The sequence below is a fragment of the Lactuca serriola genome, chromosome 4 (genome assembly GCF_051521515.1).
Source record: "Lactuca serriola cultivar US96UC23 chromosome 4, Lser_US96UC23_V15, whole genome shotgun sequence".
NCBI classification, from domain to species: Eukaryota; Viridiplantae; Streptophyta; class Magnoliopsida; order Asterales; family Asteraceae; genus Lactuca; species Lactuca serriola.
In genome coordinates this window covers 365,130,785-365,147,974 of record NC_136411.1, presented here as the reverse complement: position 1 = coordinate 365,147,974, position 17,190 = coordinate 365,130,785, and the positions used below count along the sequence as shown (strand labels likewise).

Below are 17,190 nucleotides of genomic sequence, written 5' to 3'. Positions count from 1 at the left end.
CGATAACAAAACATACTAGGATTCAAGTGTTACAATAAATCTTAATTATAAGTTCCTAACAACGAGTTATAATTATAATTATAAATTACACGGAGGCAGAGTAAGAGTAGCTCACTTACATAGTACTGTTGATGAGAACCGGGATCTAAACAGACAAAACACTGACTCATGATCTCCTACTCAAAGGCTATTACTTAACTGAGTACTCAGGGGTGTCATAGGGATTCGCCTTAGGCTAAAAACTCAAGAAAAATGGTGATACAGGAGGGAGAATCGAGAAAGAAGAGCTATAGGGGTGAGGAAATGGCAGTAGGGACTGATTGTTATTTATAGGACAAATTAGGGGCAGTAGTGTTTGCTCTTAAGATTTGGCGGCACTACTTGTATGGGTTCCGGTGCACTATCTAAACGCATCATAAGAGTTTGTGATATCTTATAGACCTGCTGAAACAGAACATGAGACTGCATAGGTGGCTTGACTTGGTCAATGATTATGACTTCGAGATCCTTTACCATCCGGGTAAAGCGAATGTAGTTGCGGATGCTTTGAGCTACAAGTCGGATGGATTTTTGGTCGGGGGTATGTGTATGAGGATATCCATTAATTCTCCACTTTTGGATTTAATCAGAGGGGCACATGTAGAAGTAGTCAAGAAGGAGAACTGGAAACAGGAGAGGATCAGGGGGAGATCAACAAATTTGTCACCGATAGTCGGGGATTGTTGACCCTGTGTGGTCGGGTATGGGTTTCGATTTAATATGGGAAGCAATTACATATTTATAATATAAACCTATACCTAAATACAAAGTCCTTTGATAGTCATAAAACTAGCATTAAAATTATAAACTTTATGGTTTAGTTTTAATTTAATGTAAACTAAGGAAGTATCTTCATTTTGCAGGGGTCAGATTTCAAGTCAACTATTTGCGAAAGGAGTTTACAGTAATGTTTTATTGATTTATTTATTGAAAAATACATATTATATAATCGACAAGCATATTTTTGATTACACGTTTATAATTTCCAATCCTTTAAGGGATTGATTTGAATTTCCATCATCGACACTGAAACTGCTAGTCTCCTGAACACCAGGCTGCAAAAAGGAAACAAAAGGAATTAAAAAAAAAATGAGAAAATGAGTATATTAGTGACTTATTTGTTACCTTGTAAAGGACAATTGCTTTATCCACATCAACATCATGTCCAACTTTGTACCATCATTGATTGCCATTGCTAGAGACTTTACATGAAACTTAAAGGCTTTGCCACAAACACATAGGCACATGTAAACTAATTCATTGTTTTCTTCAAAACGACCAACATACTCCTCCCTCCTCCTGTGCGACATCCACACTTCCCTGCAACAACCATATACAGATACAATCAATTTGACATGCGCCCACACCCACACCCACATTTACATGCAATTGAAAAAAATCTTGACCAAAAAAATAGAAAAAATGTAACCAATATCAATAAATACTTAACTCTATCTATTAATTTGAAAATTGTAATGCTTAAAATCTGACACTCAAACATGGAAAATAGACAATTACAATAAGTTGAGATTCAAACTTTGAAAAAATATGTAAATGTTTATGAAATATGAATAAATTTAAACCTTATCATTCCTACATCTTTATCAGGTGAAATGTGCTTAAATAAACCATCGATCATCTCAACTCTTGTTGCTTGTGCACGAAGAGATGCTCTGTATCATGAAATTTGAGGCCATTTCCTTGAGATGACAACCTAAATGTACATACTAAAAAGACATGATTATTAATTATTATTATTAAGAATGTGGAGAAATTAAGAATGTAGGATAAAAATACAACATCAATTGAGGGAACATCAACACGTCAAGGTAAACCATGGGAGACATCCATTCCAAAGATTATGGTAGGATTCCTAAATCCTTTATATTTATTTAACGAACCTTACACACTCATGTCAACTATATTTTCTAGAGCCCAATTCAAATTATCCTATTTATTAACTCATAGACATTCTGTAACAAAATTTAGCGAAAAGAAAACCAACATTATTAAAAAAATGTAACCATCCTTAAGAAGTAATATTTAACAAAAAAAAATGACAGATAATAACCTAGAGTGATAAAAGGTCATCATTCTAATCATCCTGTAAAAAAGCAACATACTTCAGATAAAAACCCAGAGTGATAAAAGATTCATCATTCTCATCATCCTGCAAAAAACAAAGTAACATACTTAGTGTTAGACTAATAGCAGAAGGTTTTATGTGTAGAATTCATTCCTTTTATTCGATTCCATATAACATATTCATTATTTGTGAATTAATGGTACTTCTAATATCCTTTGGGTGCCATTAGTCAGACAATTGCTTAATATGAGATCTCTATAGGAAAGAGAAGAAAACTAACTAAATAATGTAATGAAAATGGGTACATGTGGAGACAAAGTAATTTGGAAACATCGTTTTGAAGTGTTCAATCTGCTTTCACTCGGTTGTTTCTGGCAAATACATTAACACAAAAAAATGTGTCACGAGTTTGAATTTGTAAGTTCAATATCAGAATTCTACAAAGACCAAAATTCATGTCGAGTATTCTTTATGGTGCAAACCTTGAATCTCATCCATAAGAATGGCTTCTAAAGCTTCAATCTCCATCTCCTGCTCCTGCACATGGTCTGTTGTGAAGATTTTAGTAAAAATGGATTTCATATCCTTTCCTTATTAATCCAATATTCATGATGCTGACAAACATGGGCCTTTTACACAGTTTAATTATGCGGTAAGGCTGCTTAACTATGATTATCCCACATTCCAAACAGTGGCAGACCTTAGTGGAGCCCGTAGGGTCTCGGGCCACTGCTCCGATTCCAGCACGCAGTGTAAAAAAAATTATGTTTTTTTAATGTTTTTTCTATTGGGTGCACCGACTTAAAATACAAGTGCCACTACTAATTTAGATTTATTCAAAAAAAAAAAAATTAGTGCCACCCCTACTAAAACATTCTGCGTGCTTTATCGATTCCAAATGACTTGAATTCCTTATTTCCATGATTCCATCACACTTAATGTACTCTACAGGCTCCTCTTAGATATAATGGGTTTAGTTCTTGAACAACTTTTCACTCAATGATGCACTGGTAAACAAGATCCAAAATCAAATAGTTGAAAGTCATGGACCTTCAACAAACACCAACTTCAAGTGAATACAGGAAGAAAAGTGTAATCAACGAAATAGCGAGAATGAGATTCGATTTATGTGTTGCATCCGTCGATTTCTTTCAACCAAATACCTTCTATTTCCCTTTTCTATTTTCAATTCATTCCCAACTCAAGCCCGCTTCCCATTTTCACCAACACACACAGTAACAGAATCAACAAAGAAGTTAAAGATTGGGATGGGTATCACACAAAACCACAAAAGGAAAAGTAAAAGAATGACTCACTGGAGGTGGGTTCTTAAGGGGAATCGACATCAACGATATATGGTGATCGAGGAAGTAATGAATAAACAATTCGCAAGAAGCCTCTAGAAGCATGGAAAATAGGCCCGAGGTCCTGTAACCTAACCTTCGTTGTTGCTGGCACCTTTCGCTTTGAAAGCCCTAAAATCCCAAAACGATCGACGGTGGATTCAGAGGTTCAAGATACAAAGGTCGTGAAGATTTTCGAGACATTCGAGGAGTGAGAAAGGAAATAAATCACTGGTGAAGGTAAAGGTGGAGTGAATAAAGAAGAGACATAAATTGGAAGAAGTCTTTAACAGACAAGTGTTACCCGGAGCAAAACCATTAAAGAGTTGAATACATCATGTAACACAACACGTGTCCAAGAAACTAATCTAGATACTGACAAACAAATAAATAAATAAAAAATTAAAAGCGGTCCAATAGGATCATATCACGGTTCATAGGAGAACATATGATTTGTATGTATAAAGAATTTTTTATTTTGTAGTCAATAATATATATATATATATATATATATATATATATATATATATATATATATATATATATAGGTTTAGGTTCTATGGAAAACAAAAAACCCTAAAAAAAACCTAAAAATCAAAAAAATGCATAAAAAAATACTTAGAAATCACTAAAAAAAAAATTTGAATTTTGTTAACAAAAAATCGCAGCTTTTTCTTTCAATTCGCTGAAAAAAATAATTTTTTTTTAATAAAAAAAAATTTCAAACTTTTTTTTTTCAGCGAATTTGTATAGAAAGCTGCGATTTTTTATTAAAAAAAAATTCAAAAAAAAGTTTTGTGATATCTAAATATTTCTTTATGCATTTTGTTTTAAAAATAACCCTTCCCTATAAATTTTAAAACAACATGACATATTTCATTGTTATAAATTTAATCCACCGAGATGCTAAGGATACACGACACTACGAAAATCACCAAAACAACCAATTTACTGATATTCTTAGTCGTCTCCGATGTATCTTTTCATATTTTTTCGATTGCACTAGAAAATTAGTTTATTTTTATATATTTTCAGGCAATCCATATTTAGTTGTAAACTAACAATATATATTTATTTATATTTTAATTATACAATTATATTTTTGCATAACCTACAAATATTTGCTTAGCATATATATAATTTTGCAAAAACAACTTTTTTTCTTTTTTCAGATTCTCGATTAAGAAGAATGCATTGTGTCATTTGTTGTGTGACATTTTTTATTATTATTATGATTTAAGAACTACGTTGATACAAACAAATAAAATAAGAGAAAATGACAAAAATAGCCAATTATACTAATTGCATTACAAAAATAGCCAAAAAAAATCGGGATTACAAATTTAACCACCCATTTCGCAGGTGAGAAGGCCCCATCTGCGAAATGGGCATCTCATCTGCGAAAGTACAAGTGCCTGAAGCACAGCTGTGCTTCAGGCACTTGTACTTTCGCAGATGAGATGCCCATTTCGCAGATGGGGCCTTCTCACCTGCGAAATGGGTGTTTAAAAGGTATAAAAACGTTTTTTTTTTTTTTTTTTTCATTTTCACCATTCTCTACACAAAAACTCTCTCTAACTTTGGGCTTCTCTCGGAATTTTGGCTAGTTTTTGAAGAAAATGGAGGATTATGTCAACAATCCCGCAAATATGGTTAGATTTTAACTCTTTTAATGTTTAAAGTTATTTTTTTTTTATCAATTGTTGTATTATTTAGTGTTAAAAAAGGGTAATTTTGTTGTGTTTGATAGTTTTAGTATATTTTTAGTATACTTGAAGTTTAAATGCAAGTAGAGACAAGTAGAGACTGCGTGGATAATGTTTACAATTTGTTATTTTTGTAGTTTTTTTAGTTGTTGTATAACCTGAAATCTTGTAAATTTTTATCCTATAATTGTTTATATAAATTGTATATATATTTGTCGTATAACATTTATAAGTTGAAAATTTGTCGTATATATATTGTTAGAAATTGTTTTTATTTGTCGTATAAGTTGAAAAATTTGTATAAAGTAGTCGTATAACTTGCAAAATTGTTAGTTTGGTTGTCGTTTTATTTTTAAATTTTTTTGTTTATATGGTTATGGTTATATAATGTTAGTTTTAATTAGAAAGATAAAAATTGTTTATATATTTGTCGTTTAAGTTGAAAATTTGTTTAAGTTGAAAATATGTTTAAGTTGAAAATATTTATATAATTATGTATGATATTGTGATCTATCGTAAATATATTTGTTGTATAACTTGGAAAATTGTTTATATATGTGTATGTTATTGTTTTTTATCGGAAATATATATATTAGTAATTAAGAAAGTATTTGCAGTTCGTAATATATTTAAAAAAAAGTATATTTTTTAGTTATCTAATTTGTTTTTGTGTTTTTTTTTGCAGCATGATTTTAGTTTAATGAATACGAAAGCCTTTGCGAACCTAAAAGGCTCTGGCGGTAACATATGGGAAGTCTTTGAAGTTTTAGATGATGCCCGACGTGCTATTTTCAGAAATACCGTCTTTGGCTATTTTATTGATGTCCCTCGTTTACAAGGGGACGCTTTATTGTTTCATAAAATGTTCCTTCATCAGATCCGGCCGGACCCTGTTTTATCTCCAGATGGAATAAAACGTTTATATTTTCGAGTAGGCAATACCAAAATGGTTTATGGGCCGGAAGAGTTTTGTTTGATTACCGGCTTCAATTTTGGGGAGTATCCAAAAAACATTGGGAGAAAAGGGTCGGAAAAATTAATAAGCAGTAAAAAAAGATGTTTACTGCGTGAACGGCTATTTCCGGACCATACTAATAGTTCGGTGAAAATCGGCGACCTGAAAAGTTTAATTTTAAATCAAACATTCCTAGCACTTGACGACCTTGATGCAGTTAGAGTATGTTTGATATACATTTTGTGTGAAGGTTTTTTGGGCAAAGAAGTTAACGATCGGGTGCCACAAGATTGGTTTTATTTGGCTGAGAATTTGGATCTCTGGAATAGGTATATTTTCTTTACGTTAAAAGTTCTATTTTATTAAAGTTATAATTTATATAATAATCAATTTTGTTTTTTTTTGTTTTGTTAGTTTCGCTTGGGGTAGCTATCTATGGGATTTTACTTATGTTGACCTTGAGGATACGTGGAATAAGATACATCATTATTTATCACTTCCTGAGCGTGGTCAAACTTTAAAGTATTCCGTCTCAGGATTTACTGCTCCAATTAGGGTATAAAAATTTTATTATATTTAAATTGTTTTATTGTTATATTTTTTATTTTAATTTTAACTTTTATTACTGTTATTGTACAAAATTGTAGATATGGATATATGAGATGATTCCGGCTGTTCGTGCATGTGGATTTGCATTGAGAAAAAATAAAGACTTGCCTCGGATGAAAAGATGGAGCGGAACAAAAAAATTGAAATGGGTTGACGTGAACAAGATTTGGTCAAAGATGCAGGTTTAAAAATAATTCGTTTATTATTAATAAAGTTGATTATTATAGTTTTATATGCATTTTTAATATGTTTAATTTTTTAGGAGGGGCTACCACCAAGACAAAACATGTTACCGGGTGATGGTGAGATGACATCTTTTTATTATATGTCATTTCAAGAGTATGTATATGGTGAAGGGAAAGCAGTTCCATCCCCAGTACGGGACCATTTTAGGAGACAAGACGAATCTTCGTCTAGTATGTCGTCCAGTGGTCGCTCTCATGGTAGAGGTCGGGGCAGTGGGAAACACAAGCTAGACGAGTTGTTGAAACGGGTACATGCACTGGAGCAGCATGTGTTTATGAATCAACAAAAACCTACAGAGGTTTTTTATGAAGAAGTGAATAATGAACAATTTTGGAACGACATTATTTTTGAGGAACCGACAGTGTCACAAAGAAATTATGATGAACAGGTTAGTTACACGCTACATTATTTATTAAATTTTATTAACATATATGAATACCTGTGTTCATATTTTATATTTGAAAATATAGGTTGTGCAAGATGAAGTGATGAATAAAAACAATACAACTCAAAATGTTTTTGGTGATACTCAAAACGACAAGGTTGTTATAGATGTTACCTTTACGATTTTAATAATTACTTTTTAATAAAGTGTCTTTCGTTATTAAGTAAAAAGTTATATTTTTAATGTAGGTGTTGGAGGAGAGTAATCAGTATGCGGGGAACAAATTTGATGATGATGTGTTTGATGTAAACGATTATAGTGAAGTTAAAGAAGTTATTATAGTTACATTAATATTATATTAATATTTTGTTTATTTAGATATTATTGCTTATTAAATTATGTGTATTTCGTTATTAAGTATAAAGTATTATCTTTAATGTAGGAGTGGGAGGAGAGGAATGACAATGCAGGGAACAAATTTGATGATGATGTGCCGGATGAAGACGAACTAATAATAACGGGAAATGTAGATTTTTTTCATGATGATGATGATGACAAAGAAGTTACACCCAATAAACCTAGGAGTCGAAAACCATCACAATTTTTATGCACTCCTTACACCGAGGTATTCGTTTTATTTATAAACTGATGATTTTATGTTTATGTGAATTATCTATGTTTATGTGAATTATCTGAAAGATATACATTTAAACATATGAATATTGTTTTTAGTTGCACACGACACCGAAACAAAAAAGAAGAACAAAAAAGAAGGTTGGTACGAAATCAACATGCCCCGTTCCTCCTCCAGTTTTTGGTGTTGCTCATGACTTCTCCATGTTGCGCCTGCAACCTTACGTAGCAGGCGGTGAGGATGTCATCCAAAATTATGTATTGCATTCATACGATGTGCAGCATCGTTTGTTTAATTTCGTGTTAGATAGAGATTTTTGGAGCTCATTGTTTGGGCATACACACGACGGATGGTTGGAGTCAGCGGTAAATAAATTGTTAATTAATTCTTTTAAAAGTTAATTGTTTTTTAGTCAATAACAAAAGTATCATGTGTGCAGCATATAACCATTTGGTACCGACTTTTGATGGAGAGACGGTTTGAGAGCGACCGACATACAATAATGCCTCCAAATTTTTTTGTTTCTCATGCTTTGGAAGAAGGACAGGACAGGAGGGCGTTTATGGCTGGTATTGCTACATACCCTAACTTCATGGTTGCTTGGTGGGATGTTGATACGGTAAACTTAATAGTTTATATTGAAAATAATATCGTTTTTTTGTTATGTTTTTGTATTGTGATGTTTTTGTATTGTGATGTAAATAAACATAATTTTATTTTCTGATCCTTATACAGGTCTTATTGCCGATTCATTCATCCCCTAATCATTGGCTATTTGGGGAACTACGATTAGCGTCAATGGAAGTGCATATTTATGACAGTCTTGGTAGACGTGCTTATGAAAAATTCCAATCCGAAGGAATCTTTTCCAAATTTGAACGTCGGGTGGCAAATTATTTGGACAAGATTAAGTATTGGGCGCGGAGGAACATCCCAAGGATTCCATTGAATATGCAATTCATTTATGAAGAAAACGTTCCCCAACAAAGTAGTCATTTGGGAGATTGCGGTGTTTTTCTTTGTATGTTTATGGAGCAATTGGTTTCAGGTCAACCAATACGTGTTCTTATTGACCCAAAGAACGCAGCTTTAGAGTTCCGTCTCCGGATGGCAAAAATTATTTGGGGGTCTAGTCTTGCTCCTCTGTAGTTGGATTATATAAATGTATATACAAATTAATGTTGGATTTCATTATTAGTTTATCTTTAGAGTTTACTCAACGGATGACAAAAAATATAACGTTACGACAATTACCACAATTTAATGACCTACTAATTACTTATCAATAAATTCAAAACATAAGAACGACCACAACATTTGTTTTAACGTTACAAATACAACAATTTATTGACCTAACAACTTCAAAACCATAAAAACAATATTGAAAAGCTTACAACTTGTAAACAAGAACTGCCAAGAACAACACCCAACTACAAACCAACGCTATCTTTAACTTCTTATTTTCTGATTGAAAGAGCTTATTAGCGTTAGCTACTTTAGCTATTACCATAGAAGATTGGTCCTTCTCTTCATCAACCCAACTGATAAACCCGCATTTTGGTCCCTGTTAAATTTAATATCCACAGTAAGAAAATTAATTTGTGTCATGTAAACACGAGGGTTTAAATTTGAATGACGGTAAGAACATGATACCAAATACGGGCAAGCGTAGAACAATCTTCCTGGGTTTTTAGCTGTACCCGAAATCCTAACGATACGTTCTCCTCCACAATTGCAGTATGCCATTAGCCTTCTTATTCTTTTAAATCGGAGTTACTTTCTCAGTTAAATTTTTTTCATAATGAGTGACACCCATTTATAGAATAAATCATATTACGGACAATTCTTTTTGACTATGAAATAAACTGGTTTGACTATGAATTCATAAAAGTTCAACTATGAAATGCAGACAAGTACATTCTGTAGTATTGTCATGTCGGTCAGTGAAATTTGACTATGAAATGAACTGGTTTGACTATGAATTCAAAATGTTCAACTACGAATTTAAAGGGTTAAACTATGAATTTTGATCAGTAGAGATACAATATCTTCTATTTATAATTCCATTTGTGTGATCATTGTAGAGCACAATTATCGGTATTGAAAATGAGTAGTCACAGCCAAAGAACCTTTTCTCAACTACCAATTTTCTTGCATAACCTTCAAAGAACAAATCCTAATACCTTCACAGCCATTAAGAAAACCGATAACAACCGCTTTCAATTCTGTTTTGTGGCTTTAGGTTGCGTGGTATAACATACTTCTTTTATTGAGTTATACAATATTTCATGGTAATCTATGTCGATTAGTTCTTACATAACACTAATATGTCTTTGTTTTTATGTAGATTCGTACCTTCCTTAGGTGCATGATACCACTGATATATGTAGGTTATTTACCCCTTCTTGGGAGCTTTCTGACAACAATGTACTTCGCAGTGGCTTTAGATGGAAATCATGAGCCACTACTCTTAGCACTTGGTTTGGGAACCTTACAGTGTGAAGAATCATGGAGATGGTTCATGATGAGGTTAAGAGATTGTTTAGGTGAGGACACAGAGGTTGGTTTCATAAGCAACATGTGTGATAACATAGACTTTGGTGTTGACAGTGCCTACCCGGATTCCTATCATGGATATTGTCCTAAAGATATAGCTCGAAAGATACGTGAGTCTATCGGACATAACAATACGGAAGTCGAATCGTTGTTTTGGAAGTCATGCAATGCATATAGCGTTGATGATTTTTACTTGTGTTTCGAAAGGTTGCAAAGTACATGTAGGCAACCACCTTTCTGCACCTTGCTTATGAGTCCAATTTACTGGCTTGACGATATACCGATTTCAAAATGGACAAGAGCATTTTTCCCAAAAATACGTTACAATGTTAAATCGATTGACGTCCCTGAAATTTTGCAAATTATATCCTCACGTGAGTTTCCTATAACAACGATAATTGAGTTAACCACCACGTCGATAAAATCAAAGTATGCTGAGCGGGCCGAACTGGCTGGTAAGGGAGATTGTTATGTTTTGTTTTTTTTATTGTGCTGCTATTTTTATTAAAATATCAAATTTTACAGGGAGGTTGTCTGGTGGGTTGACCCCTTACGTTGAGAGTAAGGTTCAAAAAAGTCTCAGCAAGTCTTACAATTGTAATGCAAAACGTTTGTATGGGGATACATTTGAAGTCCATGACACTTTTGCCACCAACAACGTACAACTTGAACGAAGGGTATGTAGTTGTGGTAAATGGCAAAAAAGCGGTATACCATGTGGTCACGCTATAGCATGTCTAAGAACCCGTACATCTGAGTCCATTCAGAGAATGGTTGAATACAAGTTCACTAATTATGTGTATCGAGTTGCATATGGATCTGAGTTGGTGAATGGTATACCATCATATGAGCATTGGGAAATACCAAATGAAACGGTGGTCCTGTTACCTCCCTCAATGCAGTAGTTATTCATGTAGCACATTTATGTTTTATGTAGTATTATGTATTAGTTTTTTATGTACTCCGTTTTTATTTTACTGCTGTGTTACGTATTAGTTATCCATGTACCCAGTTTATTTTTTATGTCGTATTATGTGTTAGTTATTTATGTACCCCGGTTTTATTTTATTGCTTTCTAAATATTGGCTATTGAGGGAACAACATACATTAAAAGAAATGGACGTTTATTAAATAGTAACGGCTAGACACATACAACAAAAAGACTCCTTACTTTCCTGGTGCAATGAGTTGTCAACTCAAACAGCAATGTATTGTGTTGTCATTCAACTGGGGATGAATTGTCAACTCGAACAGTGATCTGTTGTGTTATAAGTATAGTACACTGCATTCGTCAGTTAATTTTGACTATGAATTGCAGACATATTAGAAGTTTGAACTGCGATTTTGTGTAGAAACTACTATAAATTGACCCTAAGTTACACGCAAAACGTTATTAAATTAACCAATATAGTTGTTCAAATATTGTTTTTTAGATTCTACCCTCTTTGTTTCAATCCAAATGACTTCTATATCATGGAGCAATGAAGAGTTCTTGGTTCTTACACATGCTTATATTCATGTGTACGAGACAAGCAAGTTGAATGATCCAATGTTTTGGAGCCGTCTAACAAATATTTTCAATGCTGCAAACCGAATGGCTACAAGAAACGATCGTGACGAACTAGACATCTTAGCAAGATGGTATGAAATGAAAACCGAAGTTCTATTATTCAACGATCTTTATACCAAAATTGACGACGCCCGTCTAAATGCTACTGAGGATGTCATCTTGGAAGCTGCTAAGGAGGAATACAAGTCATTAAGTAACGGGTTGGAATTCCAGTTTGAAGCCCCTTGGAATATTTTGAAATATATCCCGTTTGTTTAAAATCTATTTTAGTTTATTATTTCAGTACTAGGTTATTTTCATGTACTAGGTTATTTTCATGTATTTCTTATGTATTTCGTATGTATTTCGTTTGTTTAAAATCTATTTTAGTTTATTATGTGAGTACTAGGTTATTTTCATGTATTTCGTATGTAATTCGTATGTGTTTCATATGTTTAAAATATATTTTAGTTTAGTATGTGAGAAACTCGTATGATTAAGTTGAGTTAATATATATATATATATATATATATATATATATATATATTTTAGTTTATTATGTGAGAAACTCGTATGATTAACTTGAGTTAATAAATGGCCATTGCATTAGTTATCAAAATATATTAGAATACATTAGTAACAAGATTCCATGAACCATTAAAACATCACAACAATTACATGAAAAAAACAACATAATACGAACAAAGCATTAACGTAAAACACAAGTCCATGGCTTATTCTTAACACAAATTAGAGCGGTCTACTTGAAATACTGTTTATCTCTAACAACCTTCCAAACTTCCTCATATTCGAAGTCTCTGCCTTCATGCTCAAAGATGTAAAACTCTGTAACAACTTCCAAGAACTCTTCTTCGTCACGACAACGAACATTGTTACGTTTCGCATAACTACATGCTCGATTGAACCATGTCACTTCCTCCTTTACATCCGTCCACTTAGTAACAACATCTGATTTTTCTCTTTTTTGCCCTTCTCCCATCTCATGGTTAAACAAAGATGTGATGCGACTCCATTCATCACCAATTAGGCAATGCGGGGGAGCAAGTAACGGTTCACCATCCTTAACACTTAGCCAGCACCGTGTTAGAACTAACACCTCGTTTGTCGTCCATGGCCTTTCAGAATTGGAACCAGGTACTTCATTCAAAGAACTTGCTGCATTCGACGACATTTCTAATAATGGGAATTCGTTTCGTTTAGGTGATTTGGGTGTTTGGTTTATAGATCTTAAACATCTATTTATATAAATAAATAGACTATGAAATAATACTTTGACTACGAAATGGTTATATTTGGACTACGAATTTCAGCTTTATGCAGTGTTTTGTCATGTCAAACTGTCATTTATCTCTTGTCACTAAAGGGACCCACTGGGATGTGCAGGTTACTACAGTGACTTGTCATTACTGTCTAGTCATTTCAAAGTTGGACTTCTCATTACTGTCTAGTATGTATAAATACCACTTATTGCTCCAGTTTAATACAACATCGATTTTATTATGAGTTCCTCACACAAATTCGAAATTTGCTCATGCAACGAAGTAGATTGTTACTACTGTGATTCGGTAGACCCTTTTTTTACACCCTCTTCAGCCGGGTCATATATGTCACATGAAAATTTTGAAGAATTAAAGAAGGCTGAAGCACAACAAGAAGAGGACAAAGAGTCATCCCGACTTCTCACTCAACTTGCTAATGATATAGGTTCGGAATGCAAACAAGCTGAAGAATGGATTGACCTCAATAAAAACAAAATCAAAGAGCATAAAGATTGGATAAAAAAGAGTAAGAAGGCAATCAAAACGACTGAAAAACGGCTTGCTGAGAAGGATGAGCAGTTGATACACATTATGGTAAAAAAGGATCGTTTCGAAGACAAAATGAGAATTAGGGATGACTATATAACAATGGAGAAAGAGAAGTACCCGTTGCAGTTCCCTGAGTTTAAAAATTAGTTATAAAGTTGTTGTAATATTATCATGAAACAGATTAGGTTGCCAAATGATCGTTTGTTGTTTTTTTTAAATAACATGTTGTAACTGTTAAAATAAATCTGCAAACTATATTTTATAATATAAAGGCTTCATTCATTGTTATAATCAACAAACTTAACTAAAATATGAAAGCATAGCAATGTCTTGTAAGAGTTAATAAAAATATTACAATACATAATAAGCTAACAACTCGTCATTACTCTTAATTTCAAGGTTGTTTTATATCAAAATCAGCGTTATGGGTTTGTGAGCAACCCGCTGAACCACCAATATTATATGCCATTTCTGCAGTAGAAATTATGTGACCTGCTCTGCTACCAGAGGCCCTTCCAGTACAATTATTTCTCGTGTGTCCTAGGTGACCACATGTAGAACACTCTTTTATAATTGGACCCTCGCCTTGGGATGGAATGCGGTCTGTGTTTCTTGGCCTGCCTGGCTGACGTTTATCCATTATAGGTGGCTTAACAATCATCAAATCATCGGGGATCTCCCATTCGGATGGCTTCGGCAGAGGGTTTATTGATTCCTCATATGTTTTCCTCAGTGTTTCGGTAAAGTAAGCATTTAATGCAAACCTCGAGCAGTCTTGGTAATTGTTCACTGTTAAACATCTTATGACATGACCACAAGGTATCCCATCAAGTTGCCAATGCCTACATGTACATGTCATATGTTGAAAATCAACAATCACATTTTGTGCCCCCTTTTTGACCTCGCATTTCGTATTTGAGATCATGCGAACATCCCATTTGGTAAAAATTTTCTTGTTTTCTTTTACAACTTCATCCGCCCAAGGGGTAAGTGTTGTTGTTGCTTCCGCTAAAAAAACAGCCAAAATGAAGAAGTTAAAATCAATAACATCGAAACTAATAAAACATTAATATTACAAATTTACGTAATACCTGCAAAGTTACGTCTTTGAAACCACCATTGTTGCATTGTAGCACGAAAAAAATCAATCAACATAAGTATTGGCACCTTACGTGCGTGTCTAGATAATGCATTTATAGACTCCGCACTGTTGGACGACATAAGATTGTATCGGTTCCCTTTAAAATGTGCCCTTGACCAGGTTTCTGGATTTATACTTTTTAAGTACTCCCATACTGGTTCTTTTGTCTTTTTCATAACATCCATGGCAGCATCAAAAGCATCAACTGTGTACGCCCTACACGCCTCCCAAAAAATTCCTTTAACCGTCTTACTCTTGCCGAATCTAGATACTATGTTGAAATACAAATGGACACCACATATTCCATGATGAGCGTGAGGAAAAATGTTGGCAACGGATGTTGCTATAGATGGAGACCTATCAGATATAATTGTAAGCTCCTGCATATTTCCTATGCAATCACGTAGTTTTTGAAAAAACCATGTCCAAGAATCAGTACACTCATTTTTGCATATACCATATGCAACCGGTAATATTTGATTTTGTCCGTCCTTAGTAACTGCAAGTAGCATGGTACCTTTGAACTCGCCCTTTAGGTGAGCTCCATCTACTACTAGGGTCGGCTTACAAAAATTGACAAAAGCTCGTACCTACAATACATTGTATATCTATTCAAATACACCAAAATAAATATTAAAAAAAAATTAGAACATGATAATACTAACCGAGCAACCGAGTGTGACGTACAAAAACTCAAACCGATCATCAGCATCTGTTTTAATATGTGTGACAGTACCCGGATTATGTTTGGCCAAGTTGTGACAATACGCCGGAAGTTTGGTAAAAGAATCCTCTTTCGTACCCCTTAACGACAACAATGCATATTGTTTCGCACGCCATGCCTGATGGTATGAGATATTGATATTCAATTGAGCATTCATATCATTAACAATTTCTTTTCCCCGATAAACTCTACTATAGTCTTCAGCCAAAACATCAGCAACATATTCACCCAAAACATATTTGTTTGCTTGTCGATGATTAGGTTGCAACAATGTTGAAGAACATGTGTGTACATCAACAAATTTATTCACTTGGAAAAGTCCATCAGTATTTTTAATTGCTTTTGCTCTTAGTAACCAAGAACAATTTTTCGAAACACACACAGCTTCATACCTTGATTTGGTGGATCTACTTGTCCTCGTCTGGAAACCTTCTCGAAGACATTTTTTACCAATACACCGCTTTAAAAGTTCTTTGTTTTTAAATATACTCTCACATTGAATCTTTTGAAGATTAATGTCTACCATCTGTGTTGGGATATCTTCATTATTATCAACTGGCCATGCTGGTACAGGGGACATACCGTAGAAAAGGTTATCGGGATACTTAGCTTTAACTTCATCACCCAACTCATCTCTATCGGAATTACTTTGTAGCTCGGTTATATCTAAACATACATCACCAACATCAACATAATGCCCGTAAACATGATTTTTTTCATTTTTTTGAGTTGAATTTTTTTTCTTTTTAGTTTTATCTACCACACGCCTATTCATAAGTTTAACTTCTTGTTCGGCAACATCATCACAACGACCACCAACATGATTAAGATATGTACCAACATCATCATCACCAACATACTTGTAATTCTCGGGATCCACATATTGAATAGGTGAATAACTAACATTAACATTTTCAGCAACACTGTGAAACTGAGGTACACTAGGAGTATTGAAAGTACCTATCGGATCGTTGCTCCCTTTAAAACTGCATAAATTACCAACAACTTCGTTTCCAATTTCACCGCCCCCATTAACCTCCTCAACTTCATCAACCACCACAAACACTTTCACAGCCCTTCCTCCACTACATTTGATTACGTTTATCAACATTCTAACATCCACGTCTTCAACTATAGCTATATAATAATTTAATTCAGGATGGTGGAAACGAAGACTAATTCTATATTTGTCTAACAAACCAATTTTGCTTCTTACCATAGATACAAAATCACTATAACTAATATACTCAGAAAATATCAAAGCAAATTCAGAAATACCTCCCTGTGGACATATGTATTCCAGATTAGTTCCATTAACTTGCCATCTCCCACCGGTTACAAGACAAACCAAATATTCAATCATTTTTTGAGCAAATTGTAGAGATAGA

General features: G+C 33.7%; 1 protein-coding gene and 1 long non-coding RNA gene across 2 annotated transcripts; one reads left to right on the top strand and one right to left on the bottom strand.

The window, feature by feature from the left end:
* Positions 1 to 7,943: 7,943 nt before the first annotated feature.
* LOC145100756 (uncharacterized) lies at positions 7,944 to 8,572 on the top strand. The gene is made up of 3 exons (XR_013705237.1): positions 7,944 to 7,994; positions 8,102 to 8,368; positions 8,443 to 8,572. It is a non-coding gene; the product is annotated as an uncharacterized LOC145100756 (long non-coding RNA).
* Positions 8,573 to 14,241: 5,669 nt separating this feature from the next.
* LOC145097666 (uncharacterized) lies at positions 14,242 to 15,685 on the bottom strand. The gene is made up of 2 exons (XM_079035285.1): positions 15,029 to 15,685; positions 14,242 to 14,945 (listed from the first exon to the last, which is right to left on the bottom strand). The coding sequence occupies exons 1-2, from the start codon at positions 15,588 to 15,590 to the stop codon at positions 14,332 to 14,334; spliced, it is 1,176 nt and encodes a 391-aa protein (XP_078891411.1). The 5' UTR covers positions 15,591 to 15,685; the 3' UTR covers positions 14,242 to 14,331.
* Positions 15,686 to 17,190: the final 1,505 nt, after the last annotated feature.

Excerpts from the sequence above, each read along its gene's own strand:
- LOC145097666 (XM_079035285.1), bottom strand. The coding sequence starts at position 15,590 with ATGCTACTTGCAGTTACTAAGGACGGACAAAATCAAATATTACCGGTT. Across the intron at positions 14,946-15,028 it reads TCAAAGACGTAACTTTGCAG|CGGAAGCAACAACAACACTT; the intron begins GTATTACGTAAA and ends CTGTTTTTTTAG.